At 35.8% G+C, this 14,636-nt stretch overlaps 1 protein-coding gene across 4 annotated transcripts in view; it reads left to right on the top strand.

The window, feature by feature from the left end:
* The window catches only part of NUCB2 (nucleobindin 2), a 40,499-nt gene extending 27,660 nt beyond the window's left edge, over window positions 1-12,839 (top strand). For 3 of the 4 annotated variants that reach the window (XM_055548458.1, XM_055548461.1, XM_055548460.1), the window contains 9 exons: window positions 1,098-1,201; window positions 2,703-2,888; window positions 3,187-3,277; window positions 3,888-3,946; window positions 4,044-4,136; window positions 5,285-5,374; window positions 11,486-11,656; window positions 12,210-12,288; window positions 12,699-12,839. In XM_055548458.1, the coding sequence (XP_055404433.1) occupies window positions 1,098-1,201; window positions 2,703-2,888; window positions 3,187-3,277; window positions 3,888-3,946; window positions 4,044-4,136; window positions 5,285-5,374; window positions 11,486-11,656; window positions 12,210-12,284 (869 nt within the window). In that variant the 3' untranslated portion in view covers window positions 12,285-12,288; window positions 12,699-12,839. Of the gene's footprint in view, window positions 1-1,097; window positions 1,202-2,702; window positions 2,889-3,186; window positions 3,278-3,887; window positions 3,947-4,043; window positions 4,137-5,284; window positions 5,375-11,485; window positions 11,657-12,209; window positions 12,293-12,698 lie in introns of all 4 variants that reach the window. The other variant, XM_055548459.1, reaches the window with a different exon arrangement.
* The last annotated feature ends 1,797 nt before the right edge of the window (window positions 12,840-14,636 follow it).

Below are 14,636 nucleotides of genomic sequence, written 5' to 3'. Positions count from 1 at the left end.
GGGATTGGGGGGAGGGGGCTGTAATTTTTAAGGTAGGCAATAGATTCATATGGCCTAAAACAAGAGAGCGTAAGAAAGTTCCTGGATAGTTTTGTACATTATTAGTTTCCACTGCCCCCTAATACCATCCTTCCTGTGTTTCTTTACTCATACATAAGCAAATACAAATAAAAGTTCTCATTTTTCCTCTCTTTTTATGCGAACGATATATACAATATACATTTTGTGCCATGTATTTTTCCTTTAATAATATATTTTGGAGATCTTTCTGTATTAATATGCAGAGACCATCTTTTTTTTTTTTTTTTTTTAGCAGCTGCATATATTTCCATTATATAGATATATCATAATTTATTTACCAGAACCCTGTTGATGGATATTTGGGACATGGGGAAAGGGGAGGAGAGGGTGAGATGTATGGAAAGAGTAACATGGAAACTTACATTACCATAAGTAAAATAGATAGCCAATGGGAATTTGCTGTATGGCTCAGGAAAGTTAAACAGGGGCTCTGTATCAACCTAGAGAGGTGGGATGGGGAGGGAGACGGGAGGGAGGTTCAAAAGGGAGGGAATATATATATACCTATGGCTGATTCATGGAGAAGGAAATGGCAACCCACTCCAGTGTTCTTGCCTGGAGAATCCCAGGGACGGTGGAGCCTGGTGGGCTGCCGTCTATGGGGTCGCACAGAGTCGGACACGACTGAAGCGACTTAGCAGCAGCAGCAGCAGCATGTCTGATTCATGTTGAGGTTTGACAGAAAACAACAAAATTCTATAAAGCAATTATCCTTCAATAAAAAATAAATTAAAAAGAAGAAAAAAGATTTTACTGTAAGTTACTCTGATAGTCAACTAGTCTTTCTTGAAATAACATTAAAATGCACACATTAAATTGTATTCCATTCCAGATTCAGGGATATTATCTTTGTCTAGAATAACAATGTATGCAATATTCTTAAAAAAATAATTAACCTTTAATCTAAAATGTCAAATTTTCTTATAAAATATGAATTTTTATTCTTATGTATCATTTATATTAATGATTCTAGCTTCTAGTAACTTATTATTTATAGTTTTCTCATTTTCTTTCAGATACAGGTATAGACCACCATGCTCTTCTAAAACAATTTGATCATCTAAACCACCTGAATCCTGACAAGTTTGAATCTACAGATTTAGATATGCTAATCAAAGCGGTGAGAATAATTGTCAAAATGTATTGTTTTTATTGTACCTTTGAGATTTTGTAATTTGACAAATTTCATGAAATGGTAGTATAACTTTTGTATACTCTCTAGAATATCTTTAAAGGGAGATAGTATAACTCTTATTAGTACAGATAATAATGTGGACATACAGATCTGTAATCCCTTGCCAACAATTCCAAAATCCAAAATACTATAAAAATGGAAACCTGGCTTGAATTCTAATAAGGCTGTTTATAGTTTTTTTCCTAGCTTACTTAATATGAGTACTCATAGATTTTGATAAGGAAGTACTAATCTATTTATACTCTTCATGAGTGTTACATAATATTGCATATATGCCATATATCTTTTATAAAATCTTGAAGATTTTGAAACACATCTGGCCTCAGGAATTTTAGATAGCAGTTCATAGACCTCCTGTGTTGTACTGTTTGGAGTTAGCAGACTAGATGTTCTTGTCTGGGTATTCTTACGTTTAGTTAAGTTGTTAGAAACCATTCTAGTTCTCTATATGATACAGATTTGACAGTCTCTTCCTTTTTCTTTTTAAAGTAAATTTATATATTACTTGCTTTTTACTTTGAAGAAGGGCTTAATTTGAAAGTGAACGTCGCTCAGTCATTTCTTTCTTATACTTTCTTATACTCTCTTGTTTTAGGCCATATGAATCTATTGCCTACCTTAAAAATTACACCCCCCCAATCCTTGTGGCTCAGCTGGTAAAGAATCCACCCACAATGCAGGAGACCTGTGTTCGATCCCTGGGTTGGGAAGATCCCCTGGAGAAGAGAAAGGCTACCCACTCAAGTATTCTGGCCTGGAGAACTCCATGACCTGTATAGTCCATGGGGTCGCAACTTTTCTAAGGTTGAAACTAGCTTTGAACTTTTAGCTTCTTTGAATGCCTACACCTCTGATAGTGTTGATTGGTTTAGTTGCTGAGTCATGTCCAACTCCTTTTTGAGCCCATGGACTGTAGCCCTCCAGGCTCCTCTGTCCGTGGGATTTCCCAGGCAAGAATACTGGAGTGGGTTGATGTTTTCTTCTCTAGGGGATCTTCCCGACCCAGAGCATGAACCTGCATCTCCTATACTGGCAGACAGATTCTTTACCACTGAGCCTCCTGGGAAGCCCATCTCTGACAAAAATAATGACTGAATTAGAAGGGTAGAATTTAAAACAAAAGTTGAGTATGTAGACTCTGATGCTGGGAGGGATAGGGGGCAGGAGGAGAAGGGGACGACAGAGGATGAGATGGCTGGATGGCATCATGGATTCGATGGACATGAATCTGGGTGAACTCCGGGAGTTGGTGATGGACAGGGAGGCCTGGCGTGCTGTGATTCATGGGGTCGCAAAGAGTCGGACACGACTGAGCGACTGAACTGAACTGAATACTACCTTCTGTTAGAGAGTATGCTATATGGAAGAAGCTTTTATTCATATTTGTAAGCACATCTTCTTATTTAATTTAAATATTGCTTTATAGGCTACAAGTGATCTGGAACACTATGATAAAGCTCGGCATGAAGAATTTAAAAAATATGAAATGATGAAGGAACATGAAAGGAGAGAATATTTAAAAACACTGAGTGAAGAAAAGAGAAAAGAAGAAGAATCTAAATTTGCAGAAATGAAGAAAAAACATGAAAATCACCCTAAAGTTAATCATCCAGTAAGGACTGTGACTTTACCTCTGGCTGATTCATGTTGATGTATGGCAGAAACCAACACAATATTGTAAAGCAATTATCCTTCAATTAAAAATAAATGAATTAATTAAAACAAAACAAAATATATATAAAATCATAATTAAATGAAGATACTTCTTTGTGCCAGATAGTAGAATTTTATCATGTTATTAGTTCTTAAAATCTTGAGTTAATTTTTTATAGTTTTTCAATTTTGCATTTGAGTCTCTATATATGGATTACAGTTTGTCTTATGTGTTTTTTTTAAAAATTGATTCACAGGGAAGCAAAGATCAACTTAAAGAAGTGTGGGAAGAGGCTGATGGATTGGATCCTAATGACTTCGACCCCAAGACATTTTTCAAATTACATGGTAACAGAGTTGATACAAATATTAATATTTATATCTTCTGTTTGAAAAATAATAGATGCTTTAGTCTTAATTGATTTCTGCTAAAGTTTTCTAATTGAGTCCTATTGGTAGTAAATATTTACTCAAGAATATCAAGAGAAAAACTTGAGTTTTTCTCAAGGGTAGTATAATAGTCTTTATTACTGGTCTGTAGTATAAAATATTTTAGTTCAGTAGCTGTCTTTATACTTGCTTTTATTTTTGAATTGTTATATGACTTACTGCAAGTTTCTCTGTAAAGTGAAGGTATTTCTGTGACTAGCTAGGTTGCATCTCACAGACATTAGGCTGTAATACTAAAATATAGTCTTAAAGCACATTGCTTTATATTTTGGGAAAAATTGGTTAACATATTTTTCTCAATAACTATGGTGAATTATGAGTAAGTAGTGAATTGTTATCAGTTAGACTGATCAGAGGCTTCATAAAAAGAAAGAAACCTTTTTCTGTAGCATGTTGATGCTTTATGTAAGTAATATTGTTGCAAACCACTTGTAATTAGTTGTACTTTAATTATCTGTTTTCTAAGGCATTAAAATCAGTTTCTGCATTTGTAACTTTTAAACTTTAGATGTCAATAGTGATGGCTTCCTAGATGAACAAGAATTAGAAGCCCTATTTACTAAAGAGGTAAATGAGTTCATTAAGTATTCAGTGGCTTTGCTCTCTCTTTTTTCCTTCTATTATCTTCCTTTCTTTTATGTTGGTTTTAAAATTTTCTTTTTAGTTGGAGAAAGTATATGACCCCAAAAATGAAGAGGATGATATGGTAGAAATGGAGGAAGAAAGGCTTAGAATGAGGGAACATGTAATGAATGAGGTATGTTTGAAATGTTTGCCTGTTACTTCTGTGGATTATTCAAGTTCTTGCAATAAATCTTATTGTTAAATGGAAAACAAATATACAGAATAGATATATAATTGTATTTTTCATTTTTGATTCATAACAGTCAGTAGAATCCCTTAGTGTAAATAAAATTATTTTGTAACTACTTTAAAATGTTTTAAAAGATTAAGATGCTCTGCATATAAAAGAATGTATAAAACATTCTTTAGAAGTAAAAAATTAATTTTTGCTAAGAAATTAAAAACTCAATGCCTTAATGGTTTATAACAACAAATATTTATTTCTTGTTCATGTTATTAAGCTAAAAACTCTGAAAGAGCTATCATAGACAGGATAACTTAAGCCCACGGTTTTTGTTTTTATCTATACTGCACAGCTTGTGTGATTAGCTTGTGGGATCTTAGTTCCCTGACTATGGCTTGAACCCAGACCCTTGGCAGTGAAAGTGTGGAGTCCTAACTGCTAGACCACCAGGGAATTCCCCAAGCCCACTGCTTTGCTTCAGTGATTTTCACCTGATATTTGAGCTATTCATGGTAAACTGGGATTTCTGTTGAGTGCTGGCATCTTACATAACAAATGAATTTCTTTGGCCATCATAAAGTTCAATTTTGTAACTGAATTTGCCATAGTTTATAAGAGCCACTGAAAAGGATTTGGAAAGGTTGTCAACTTCATCTTTGATTTAGTTAGTTGTTTGTTTTTAGGAAAAAAATGCTGTGAGCATTTAACTTAAACTGCTTTATTCTTGCCTAAAAAAGTCCTCTTTCTGGAAAGATTGTTGCCCAAGCACTTAGCTTCAAAAGGAATTATAAATGGTGTAGGGAGGAAGGAAAATAATATTAGTCTAACCAGCCATATCACCAGACTCAAACTTGGTGATCTTTGGGGATTTCAGGTATTTTCAAATTTGAATTATATAGAAGAGAAAGTTATCTATTTTCTGATTCTAGTATGATATTAAGTGTTCTGTTTTGTTTTGTTTTTTCTCAGTTTCTATGGATGTTAGGCTAATGCTAATTGCTGTATGTTTATGTAGCAGCATCTATTAGAAGAATTTCTAGTGTCTAAATAATGAGAAAGAGTTATTTTATTTTACATATACATTTTCTTTTAATCAGGTTGATACTAACAAAGACCGATTGGTGACGCTAGAGGAATTTTTAAAGGCTACAGAAAAAAAGGAATTCTTAGAGCCGGATAGCTGGGAGGTAAGAGAACCTACTTGAAATGGGATGTATGGTTCAAGAAATTTATATCAGTTTATCCCCTTTTAACTTTTATTTGCCATTATGTTTGCATGGATAGTTATACCATCTTGGCTTTTCACATAAAATGTCACTATAAAATAATGAACTCGATTTCTTGAAAAGCTGTGGCAGCTGATCTCTACTAGCAATCACATTGCATATAATTAGAAGTCTTTTTAAAATTGTACTTAAGTGTAAAATAATATTCATTTTTGAAAATTAAAAATATGGATACATTCGAAGAGTGAATTGGAAGTTACATGTAATTGTACCATCCAGAAGTAGACACAAATTATGCATTGTGTTATGCAAGTTTGGAAATCCTTTGTGTATTTAGTATTATGCATACATATAGCATAGAGTGTATAAATAGTGCCTGTCCCATTTTTAGTTTACATATATGTATAAATTCATATCTATATATGTTTTAAATGGCTTTATACTATATAAATGACTTTGTGAAATTCTGTTTTGTAAAATTTAGTGATATTTCATGAAAAATTTCCAAAGCCGTGTCTCAAAATCATGATTTAAAAAATGACCACTTAGTATGCAGTTGTGTGATAGCATAATTTTTATAGCCATTCTTCCAGGTTTTAGACTTTTTTTTTTCTGTGATAAATAACATTGTGATAACTATCCATTAGTTCATGCATTTTGGGGCATCTGTGAGGATTTCCCTAAGATTAATTCCTAGGAATAGAACTTTTCTCAAGTTTTATGAGCAGGTTTTAGTTTCTAAACATAGCTGCCAAATTGCTCCCTACCAAAGTTATTTGAATTTATATCATAGTTTACTCTGTATGAGTGAGTGCAGACACGTCTTGAAAAGAATGGTCGAGAGGAACCAACCATAGTAGACTGAAAAGAGAACATTGTCTTTTCCTATATAAAATAAAATTACCTTTTTAGTTAGTTTGAAATAAGGTGGCCAACTGTCCTGGTTTACCTTGGATTGAGGATTTCCCAGGATGTGTAACTTTTCAGTGTTTTAACCTGGATGGTCTTGGATAAATTGGGACAATTGGTCATCTTAGTTTGAAGTTAAATAAATCAGCTTCTTTTTTGTTTTAAGTTTTTGTCTAACATTTGAACTATTTCTGGACATTGGTGAAGAAGAAGAATGTTCAGATTATTTGAACATGAATTCCCTTGAGTGCTTCTGGTGAACTGGATCAATAGATAATTACATACCTTTTTCACTTTGACTTAATTTCAGATTTACAAAAAGAGCTGCAAGAATAAACAAGGAATTCCTGAACACCTTTTTTTTTTGAGAGTTGCACATGATGCTGCTTTAACCTTAAATACTTGACGGTGTTTTTTCTGCAAAGATTTATCTTATATAATCACAGTAAGATTATCAATGCTACACACAATACTATTCTCTAATCTCTAGATTTTTTTGAGAGGTTTGTCAATTTTCCCTGTATTGTCCTTTACAAAGGAAAATCCAAGATCATGCATTGGATTTAGTTGCACTGTCTTTCTAGTGAATCTGAAAGTTTCTGAGTCTTTGTATCTCATAGTATTGATATTTCTAAAAAGTTGTTCAGTCACCCAGTTGTGTCCGACTTTGCGACCCCATGGACTGCAGCACGCCAGGCCTCTGTGTCCCTCACCATCTCCTGAAGTTTGTCCAAGTTCATGTCCATTGCATTGGTGATGCCATCCAGCCATCTCATCCTCCAATACCCTCTTCTCCTTCTGCCCTCAATCTTTTCAAGCATCAGGGACTTTTCCAATGAGTCAGTTGTTCCCATCAGATGACCAAAATACTGGAGTTTCAGTTTCAGCATCAGTCCTGCCAACTAGTATTCGGGGTTGATTTCTCTTAAGATTGACTAGTTTGATCTCCTTGTTGTCCAAGGGATTTTCAGGAGTCTCCTCCAGCGCCACAGTTCAAAGGTATCAATTCTTTGGCGCTCTGCCTTCTCTATGGTCCAGCTGACCACTGGGAAGACCATAGCCTTGACTATACAGACCTTTGTCGGAGGAGTAATGTCTCTCCTTTTCAACACACTATCTAGGTTTGTTATAACTTTCCTGCCAAGAAGCAAACATCTTTGATTTCATGGCTGCATTCACTATCTGCAGTGATTTTAGAGCCCAAGAAAAGGAAATCTGTCACTACCTCCCTCTTTTTCTCCCTCTATTTGCATGGAATGACCCTCAGTTTGAATTTGTCTGCTGTTTCTTTATGATTCCTACTTTTGGTAGGAATATCACTGAAGTGATGTTAAATGCATCATATCAAGAAGCATATGCTGCTGATTATTTCCATAACTGGCTAGGTTAACTTTGATTATTTGGTTAAGGTGGTGTCATCCAGGTTTTCCCAATGTAAAATTACTATTTTATCTTTGGTAATATGAAAAGTAACTTGTCTAATCCACTGCCAGAATCCTTAAAAAAGAATCATTCAACATCATATCAAAAGTATTGGTAAGCATTAATAACTTTGGAGGTACTTAACTGTTTTCTAAGTGTTAGACATTTAGGTTATTTCCAGTCTTTTATTGTTACTTAAAAAGATAGTGCTGTTATTAACCCATTTTTATATAAAGTTTTTCTGTGTTAAGGATTATTTTTTAAAATAGATTCTCAATGTAGTATTACCAGGACCAAGGGAATATTTGTAAGGTTTTTGATGGGAATAATATTTACTTATTTCTTCAATCATAGGATTTACAAAGAGTTTCAGACTTGCTAATCAATATCTCTGAAAAACCAGACTTTAATATTTGTTTACATTTTTTGTCATTGTTTTAGCCTAAGTGCATATAGTCTATATACTGTGATCACAAGTTTCTTGGATTAGTTGTTTTTTTCCCCTCCCCCTTCTGTGAAGTATTTTGTTCACTTAAAAGTATTATTTATTTGTTTCTATTTGTATTCAATATGGAGGAGTTTTCTGTCTTTATGGATTTTATTTATTTATTAAGCATGTGAAACACTGACATATTACCAGCAATCACATCTGTGCAAAAAAGATTTATTCAAAAAAGTATGATTTTCTTTCTCACATTTTCTTTGTCCTTACCACCCAGTTCTCTATTTATTCTATAGGTAACCAATCTCATTCAGTTCAGTTCAGTTGCTCGTCCTGTCTAATTCTTTGCAACCCCACGGACTGTAGCATGCCAGGCTTCCCTGTTCATCACCAACTCCTGGAGCTTGCTCAAACTCATGTCCATCGAGTTGGTGATGCCATCCAATGATCTCATCCCCTGTTGTCCCCTTCTCCTCCTACCTTCAATCTTTCCCAGAATCAGGGTCTTTTCCAATGAGTCAGTTCTTCGTATCAGATGACCAAAGTATTGGAGTTTCAACTTCAGCATCAGTCCTTCCAATGAATGTTCAGGACTGATTTCCTTTAGGATTGACTGGTTTGGTCTCATTGCAGTCCAAGGAACTCTCAGGAGTCTTCTCCAACACCACTGTTCAAAAGCATCAGTTCTTTAGCCCTCAGCTTTCTTTATAGTCCAACTCTCACATCCATACACGACTACTGGAAAAACCATAGCCTTGACGAGACGGACTTTTGTTGGCAAAGTAATGTCTCTGCTTTTGAATATGCTGTCTAGGTTGGTCATAACTTTCCTCCCAAGGAGTAAGTGTCCTTTAATTTCATGGCTGCAGTCAAGAGCCCCCCAAAAATAAAGTTAGCCACTGTTTCCACTGTTTCCCCATCTATTTGTCATGAAGTGATGGGACTGGATGCCATGATCTTAGTTTTCTGAATGTTGAGCTTTAAGCCAACTTTTTCACTCTCCTCTTTCACTTTCATCAAGAGGTTCTTTAGTTCTTCGCTTTCTGCCACAAGGCTGGTATCATCTGCCAATCTGAGGTTACTGATATTTCTCCTGGCAATCTTGATTCCAGCTTGTGCTTCATTCAGCCTGGCATTTTGCATAATGTACTCTGCATATAAGTTAAATAAGCAGGTTGACAATATACAGCCTTGACGTAATCCTTTCCCAATTTGAAACCCATGTGTTGTTCCATGTCCAGTTCTAACTGTTGCTTCTTGACCTGCATACAGATTTCTCAGGAGGCAGGTAATGGTCTGGTATTTTCATCTCTTTCAGAATTTTCCACAGTTTATTCTGATCCACACAGTCAAAGGCTTTAGCATGATCAATAAAGCAGAAATAGATGTTTTTTTGGAACTCTCTTGCTTTTTTGATAATCCAGCAGATATGGGCAATTTAATGGTTCCTCTGCCTTTTCTAAATACAGCCTGAACATCTGTAAGTTCATAGTTCACAAACTGTTGAAGCCTCACTTGGAGAATTTTGAGCATTACTTTGCTAGCCTGTGAGATGAGTGCAATTGTGTGATAATTTGAACATTCTTTGGCATTACCTTTCTTTGCTATTGGAATGAAAACTGACCTTTTCCAGTCCTGTGGCTACTGCTGAGTTTTTCAAATTTGCTGACATGTTGAGTGTGGTTCTTTAACAGCATCCTCTTTTAGGATTTAAAATAGTTCAATAGGAATTCTATCACCTCCACTAGCTTTGTTTGTAGTGATGCTTCTTAAGGCCCACTTGACTTCGCATTTCAGGATGCCTGGCTCTAGGTGAGTGATCACACCATCGTGTTTATCTGGGTTATGAAGATCTTTTTTGTACAGTTTTTTTGTGTATTGTTGCCACCTCATCTTAATATCTTCTCCTTATGTTAGGTCCATACCATTTCTGTCCTTTATTGTGCCCATCTTTGCATGATGTGTTCCCTTGGTATCTCTAATTTTCTTGAAGAGATCTCTAGTCTTTCCCATTCTGTTGTTTTCATCTATTTCTTTGCATTGATCACTGAGAAATGGTTTCTTACCTCTCCTTGCTATTCTTTGGAACTCTGCATTCAAATGGGTATATCTTTCCTTTTCTCCTTTGCCTTTAAGTTCTCTTCTTTTCTCAGCTATTTGTAAGGCCTCCTCAGACAACCATTTTGCCTTTTTACATTTCTTTTTTCGGAGATGGTCGTGATCCCTGTCTCCTGTACAATGTCATAAACCTCTGTCCATAGTTTTTCAGGCAATCTAATCCCTTGAATCTATTTGTCACTTCCACTGTATAATTGTAAGGGATTTGATTTAGGTCATACCTGAATGGTCTAGTGGTTACCCCTACTTTCTTCAATTCAAGTCTGAATTTTGCAATAAGGAATCATGGTCTGAGCCACAGTCAGCTCCCGGTCTTGTTTTTGCTTACCGTACAGAGCTTCTCCATCTTTGGCTTCGAGGAATATAATCAATCTGATTTTGGTATTGACCATCTGGTGATGTCCATGTGTGGAGTCTTGTCTTGTGTTGTTGGAAGAGGGTGTTTGCTATGACCAGTGCGTTCTCTTGGCAAAACTCTGTTAGCCTTTGCCCTGCTTCATTTTGTACTCCAAGGCTAAATATTCCTATTATTCCAGGTATCTCTTGACTTCCTACTTTTGCATTCCAGTCTCCTGTGATGAGAAGGACATCTTTTCTGGGTGTTAGTTGTAGAAGGTCTTGTAGGTCTTCATAGAACCATTCAACTTCAGCTTCTTCAGCATTACTGCTTGGGGCATAGACTTGGATTACTGTGATATTGAATGGTTTGCCTTGGAAATGAACAGAGATCATTCTGTCATTTTTGAGATTGCACCCAAGTACTGCATTTCAAACTCTTTTGTTGACTATGAGGGTATTCCATTTCTTCTAAGGGATTCTTGCCCACAGTAGTAGATATAATGGTCATCTGAATTAAATTTGTCCATTCCAGTCCATTTTAGTTCACTGTTTCCTAAAATGTCAATGTTTTCCTTTGTCATCTCCTGTTTGACCACTTCTAATTTACCTTGATTCATGGACCAATAACCAGTCTCAGTAGTTTCTGGATTTTTCCTTCCTGTCATACTTTTTGCCCGGATAAATATAAGTATGTATTTTCTTTTTCCCCTTCTTTCTTACCCCAAAGATATACTACTATAGATATTCTTTTGTACTTTGTTAATCACAGAATTTAAAAGCTGAATCAGAGCTTTTTGTTTTATTTCTAAGGTTATTCTTTTCTCATTTTTTTTGTCTTTTAGACATTGGACCAGCAACAGTTCTTCACAGAGGAAGAACTGAAGGAATATGAAAATCTTATCTCCGTACAAGAAAGTAAACTTAAGAAAAAGGCAGATGAGCTTCAGAAACAAAAAGAAGACCTACAACGTCAGCATGACCAACTTGAGGCTCAGAAGCTGGAATACCATCAGGTGGTATTTTGTAAAATGCTTGTGGCATTGAAAAGGATTCTAGGGTCTTTTCTACATGCCTCTGTTTTGGTACTATAATATTTCAATTAGATGTTATATTTTAAATTTTGCTGCTGCTGCTGCTAAGTCGCTTCAGTCATGTCCGACTCTGTGCGACCCCATAGACGGCAGCCCACCAGGCTCCCCCGTCCCTGGGATTCTCCAGGCAAGAACACTGGAGTGGGTTGCCATTTCCTTCTCCAATGCAGGAAAGTGAAAAGTGAAAGTGAAGTCGCTCAGTCATGTCCGACTCTTCGCGACCCCATGGACTGCAGCCCACCAGGCTCCTCCGTCCATGGGACTTTCCAGGCAAGAGTACTGGAGTGGGGTGCCATTGCCTTTTAAATTTTAGTATTTTTTAAATGGCATTCTTGACTGCCTTAAATTTTAGAATATGAATATCTCATTTTGGAAAACAATTTTTAGTTAGTTTGTTGTGCTTTGGCAAAGGGCATCCATAGCAGAGAAAATCAAATAATACTTACTTTTAAGACCTTCTTTTTCCATTCACTAGGTTGTACAGCAGATGGAACAAAAAAAATTACAACAGATTTCCCCATCAGCACCTGGTGGAGAATCAAAGATCTAGCCACGTAGGTAATTTTGTTTGTTTGAGAAAATTTTTAAAAATGGAATAAATAGAAATTTACTTTTGTTACAAATACAATTTCAAATCATTAATATCTGTGCTATTTTCTCTTTATGTGTAGAAGAGCAATTTGTATTACAGAAAAATGAAAAGGCCTCTAAAATCTTTATATACTAGTACATTTCAAAAGCTATGTAATTTGATAGCCATACACATGGTGAAATGATGGCTTTCAATATTACTCATAATTCTTCCTAATCAAGTATTGATATTATTAGAGAACATGTTTTTAAATTGTGATCTGTGGTTAAGCATAGTTAAGAAACAAATACTCAATATGTCTATGTGTAAAAGAATATTCAGGGTAAAGGAAGATACCTTTAAAATGAGGGCATATATTTTTCTTTTGTACAGACATTTAAAGTTTGAAGTCCACCAGAACTTGGAAGAAAATTGTTGAATCATCATCTGTGTCATCTTTTTACCTCCCTTCCTTCTCCTCTGCTCAATAAATATTTTAAAGCATATGTAGAATAAAGGAAGATACTTTTTAAATGGGAACATATTTCTTTTAACACAGATATTTAAGGATTGAAGCCTATCAGAACCAGGAAGGAAACAAACTCAATACCTGCTGTCATTTTCATACCTCCCTTCTTTTCCCCTTGTTCTCCTTTAGTTATTTAATTAAGCAGCCTATGCCATAATTTAATGAAATTATTAGTAACTATTTAAGTGAGAAAGCTTCATCCATTGCTTTTAAAATAAATTGCTTTCACTTATTCATAAATATAGATACTCTTTTGGGTGCTTATCATCCCCTCTCTCAATAAAAGTCTCTTTGATATTAATGATTCTTCTCCTGAGAATACCATAGTATTCCCCAGTGTTTGCTGGTAACTTTTCCCTGAAACTTTTAACTTTCAGCAATATTAACTGCTAGAAATTCTTCTACCAAACAGCTTCTCCTACCCCTTAAGGTCATTTTTCATTTACAATATTTTTGCATTATGCTCTATCATTCAAGATCAGGTTTTGCTTCATGTAACAGAATTGCCAAAGAGAATGCTGGTTTAACTAAAGCAGAGTTTTTGCCTTTTACATAAAAGAAATCTGTAAGTAGGTAGTGTCCAGGTTCCCATCTTTCTGCTCTGCTCTCCTCATTGCATGGTTTTTATTCTCAAGTTATTTCAGTTTCATTTTCCAAAGTGGCTTTTGGAAGCAGTGGGCGAAGGGCAACCAAAGGAGATTTCCCCAGCTGAGTTAGTGTCCTGGATTCGGTTTTCCCAGAGGACCACACAGCGTTTGAATTTACATGTCCTTGGCCAGAGCTGTGTCACATTGCCATCTAGCTGCTAGGGAAGCTGAGAAATCCAGTGTAAGTGAGACCAGCTAAAAATCAGGATTCTTTAACTAGGGAAAAATCCCGTTTCAGAAGGGAAAGGGGGATGTTTGATGGGTAACTACAGCTCTGAAAACTTAATCAGCCTTTTGGTGACCTAAATATCTGTGTGCATTCTTCTGAAACAGAGAACTCTCACATCCCCCACCACAAAAGGAAACCACCAAAATCGAATCCATTAATAACTGTAACACAAGCCTATGATATCTGAGTATAGTCCCCTTCATGAGGATAGAATGTGGTTTCTTACGTTCCCACCACTTGCAAACTAAAAAGCAGCGTGTCTACCCCCTGAGCACCGTATGCATAATGAAATAGGTACAGGGTAACTGCAGTAAAATCAACCTTTTAGAAAAAAGGAAAGCAGGAAACATAGCAGTCATACATCCATGGAAATTAAAAAAAAATACTCTGTGGCAAAAATAGCAAGGTGCTAATAGCTCGCTGCTCTGTCCATAAATACATTCTTTGGTTTTTCTATCAGGCAACCCCTGCTTCACCTTTCTGGGAGGAACTCCCTCGTCTTATGTCCTCAGGGGCCCTTGGCATTGCCCTCTGGGATGTTTTTATTGCCCACTAACCTTCAAGGACACAAGTGGCCTTTGGAAAGTGTCCCCCTCCTGAAGAGTGGACAGCTTTCACACTTTCTTCCTGTTATTATGGGTTTAGGGCCTTGGGAATTGTTTTAGAAAGTTATAAGCTGTTTCAGCTTGGGCTTAGGGTTTTTATTTGTTTTTTGTTTTCTTCTGCTTTTTGCAAAACAGTTCCCTAAAAATTTAGTAGGTCTCTGGTCTGTTTTCTTCGATTATTACCATGAGAAAGCACAAAGATCTTATCAAGATTGCTTTTAACAAAGAACCTCATCTTTTACTTGCTGGCCTCTGTGTTCTTTCTCTCCCTTTGGGTCTTTAATGAGTGGGACCTACTTAGTATTGTTTTGAACTGTAGGC

This window comes from Bubalus kerabau, chromosome 15 (assembly GCF_029407905.1).
Source record: "Bubalus kerabau isolate K-KA32 ecotype Philippines breed swamp buffalo chromosome 15, PCC_UOA_SB_1v2, whole genome shotgun sequence".
NCBI lineage: Eukaryota > Metazoa > Chordata > Mammalia > Artiodactyla > Bovidae > Bubalus > Bubalus kerabau.
The sequence above is the reverse complement of the archived record's forward strand: the minus strand, read 5'-3'. Positions and strand labels throughout refer to the sequence as shown.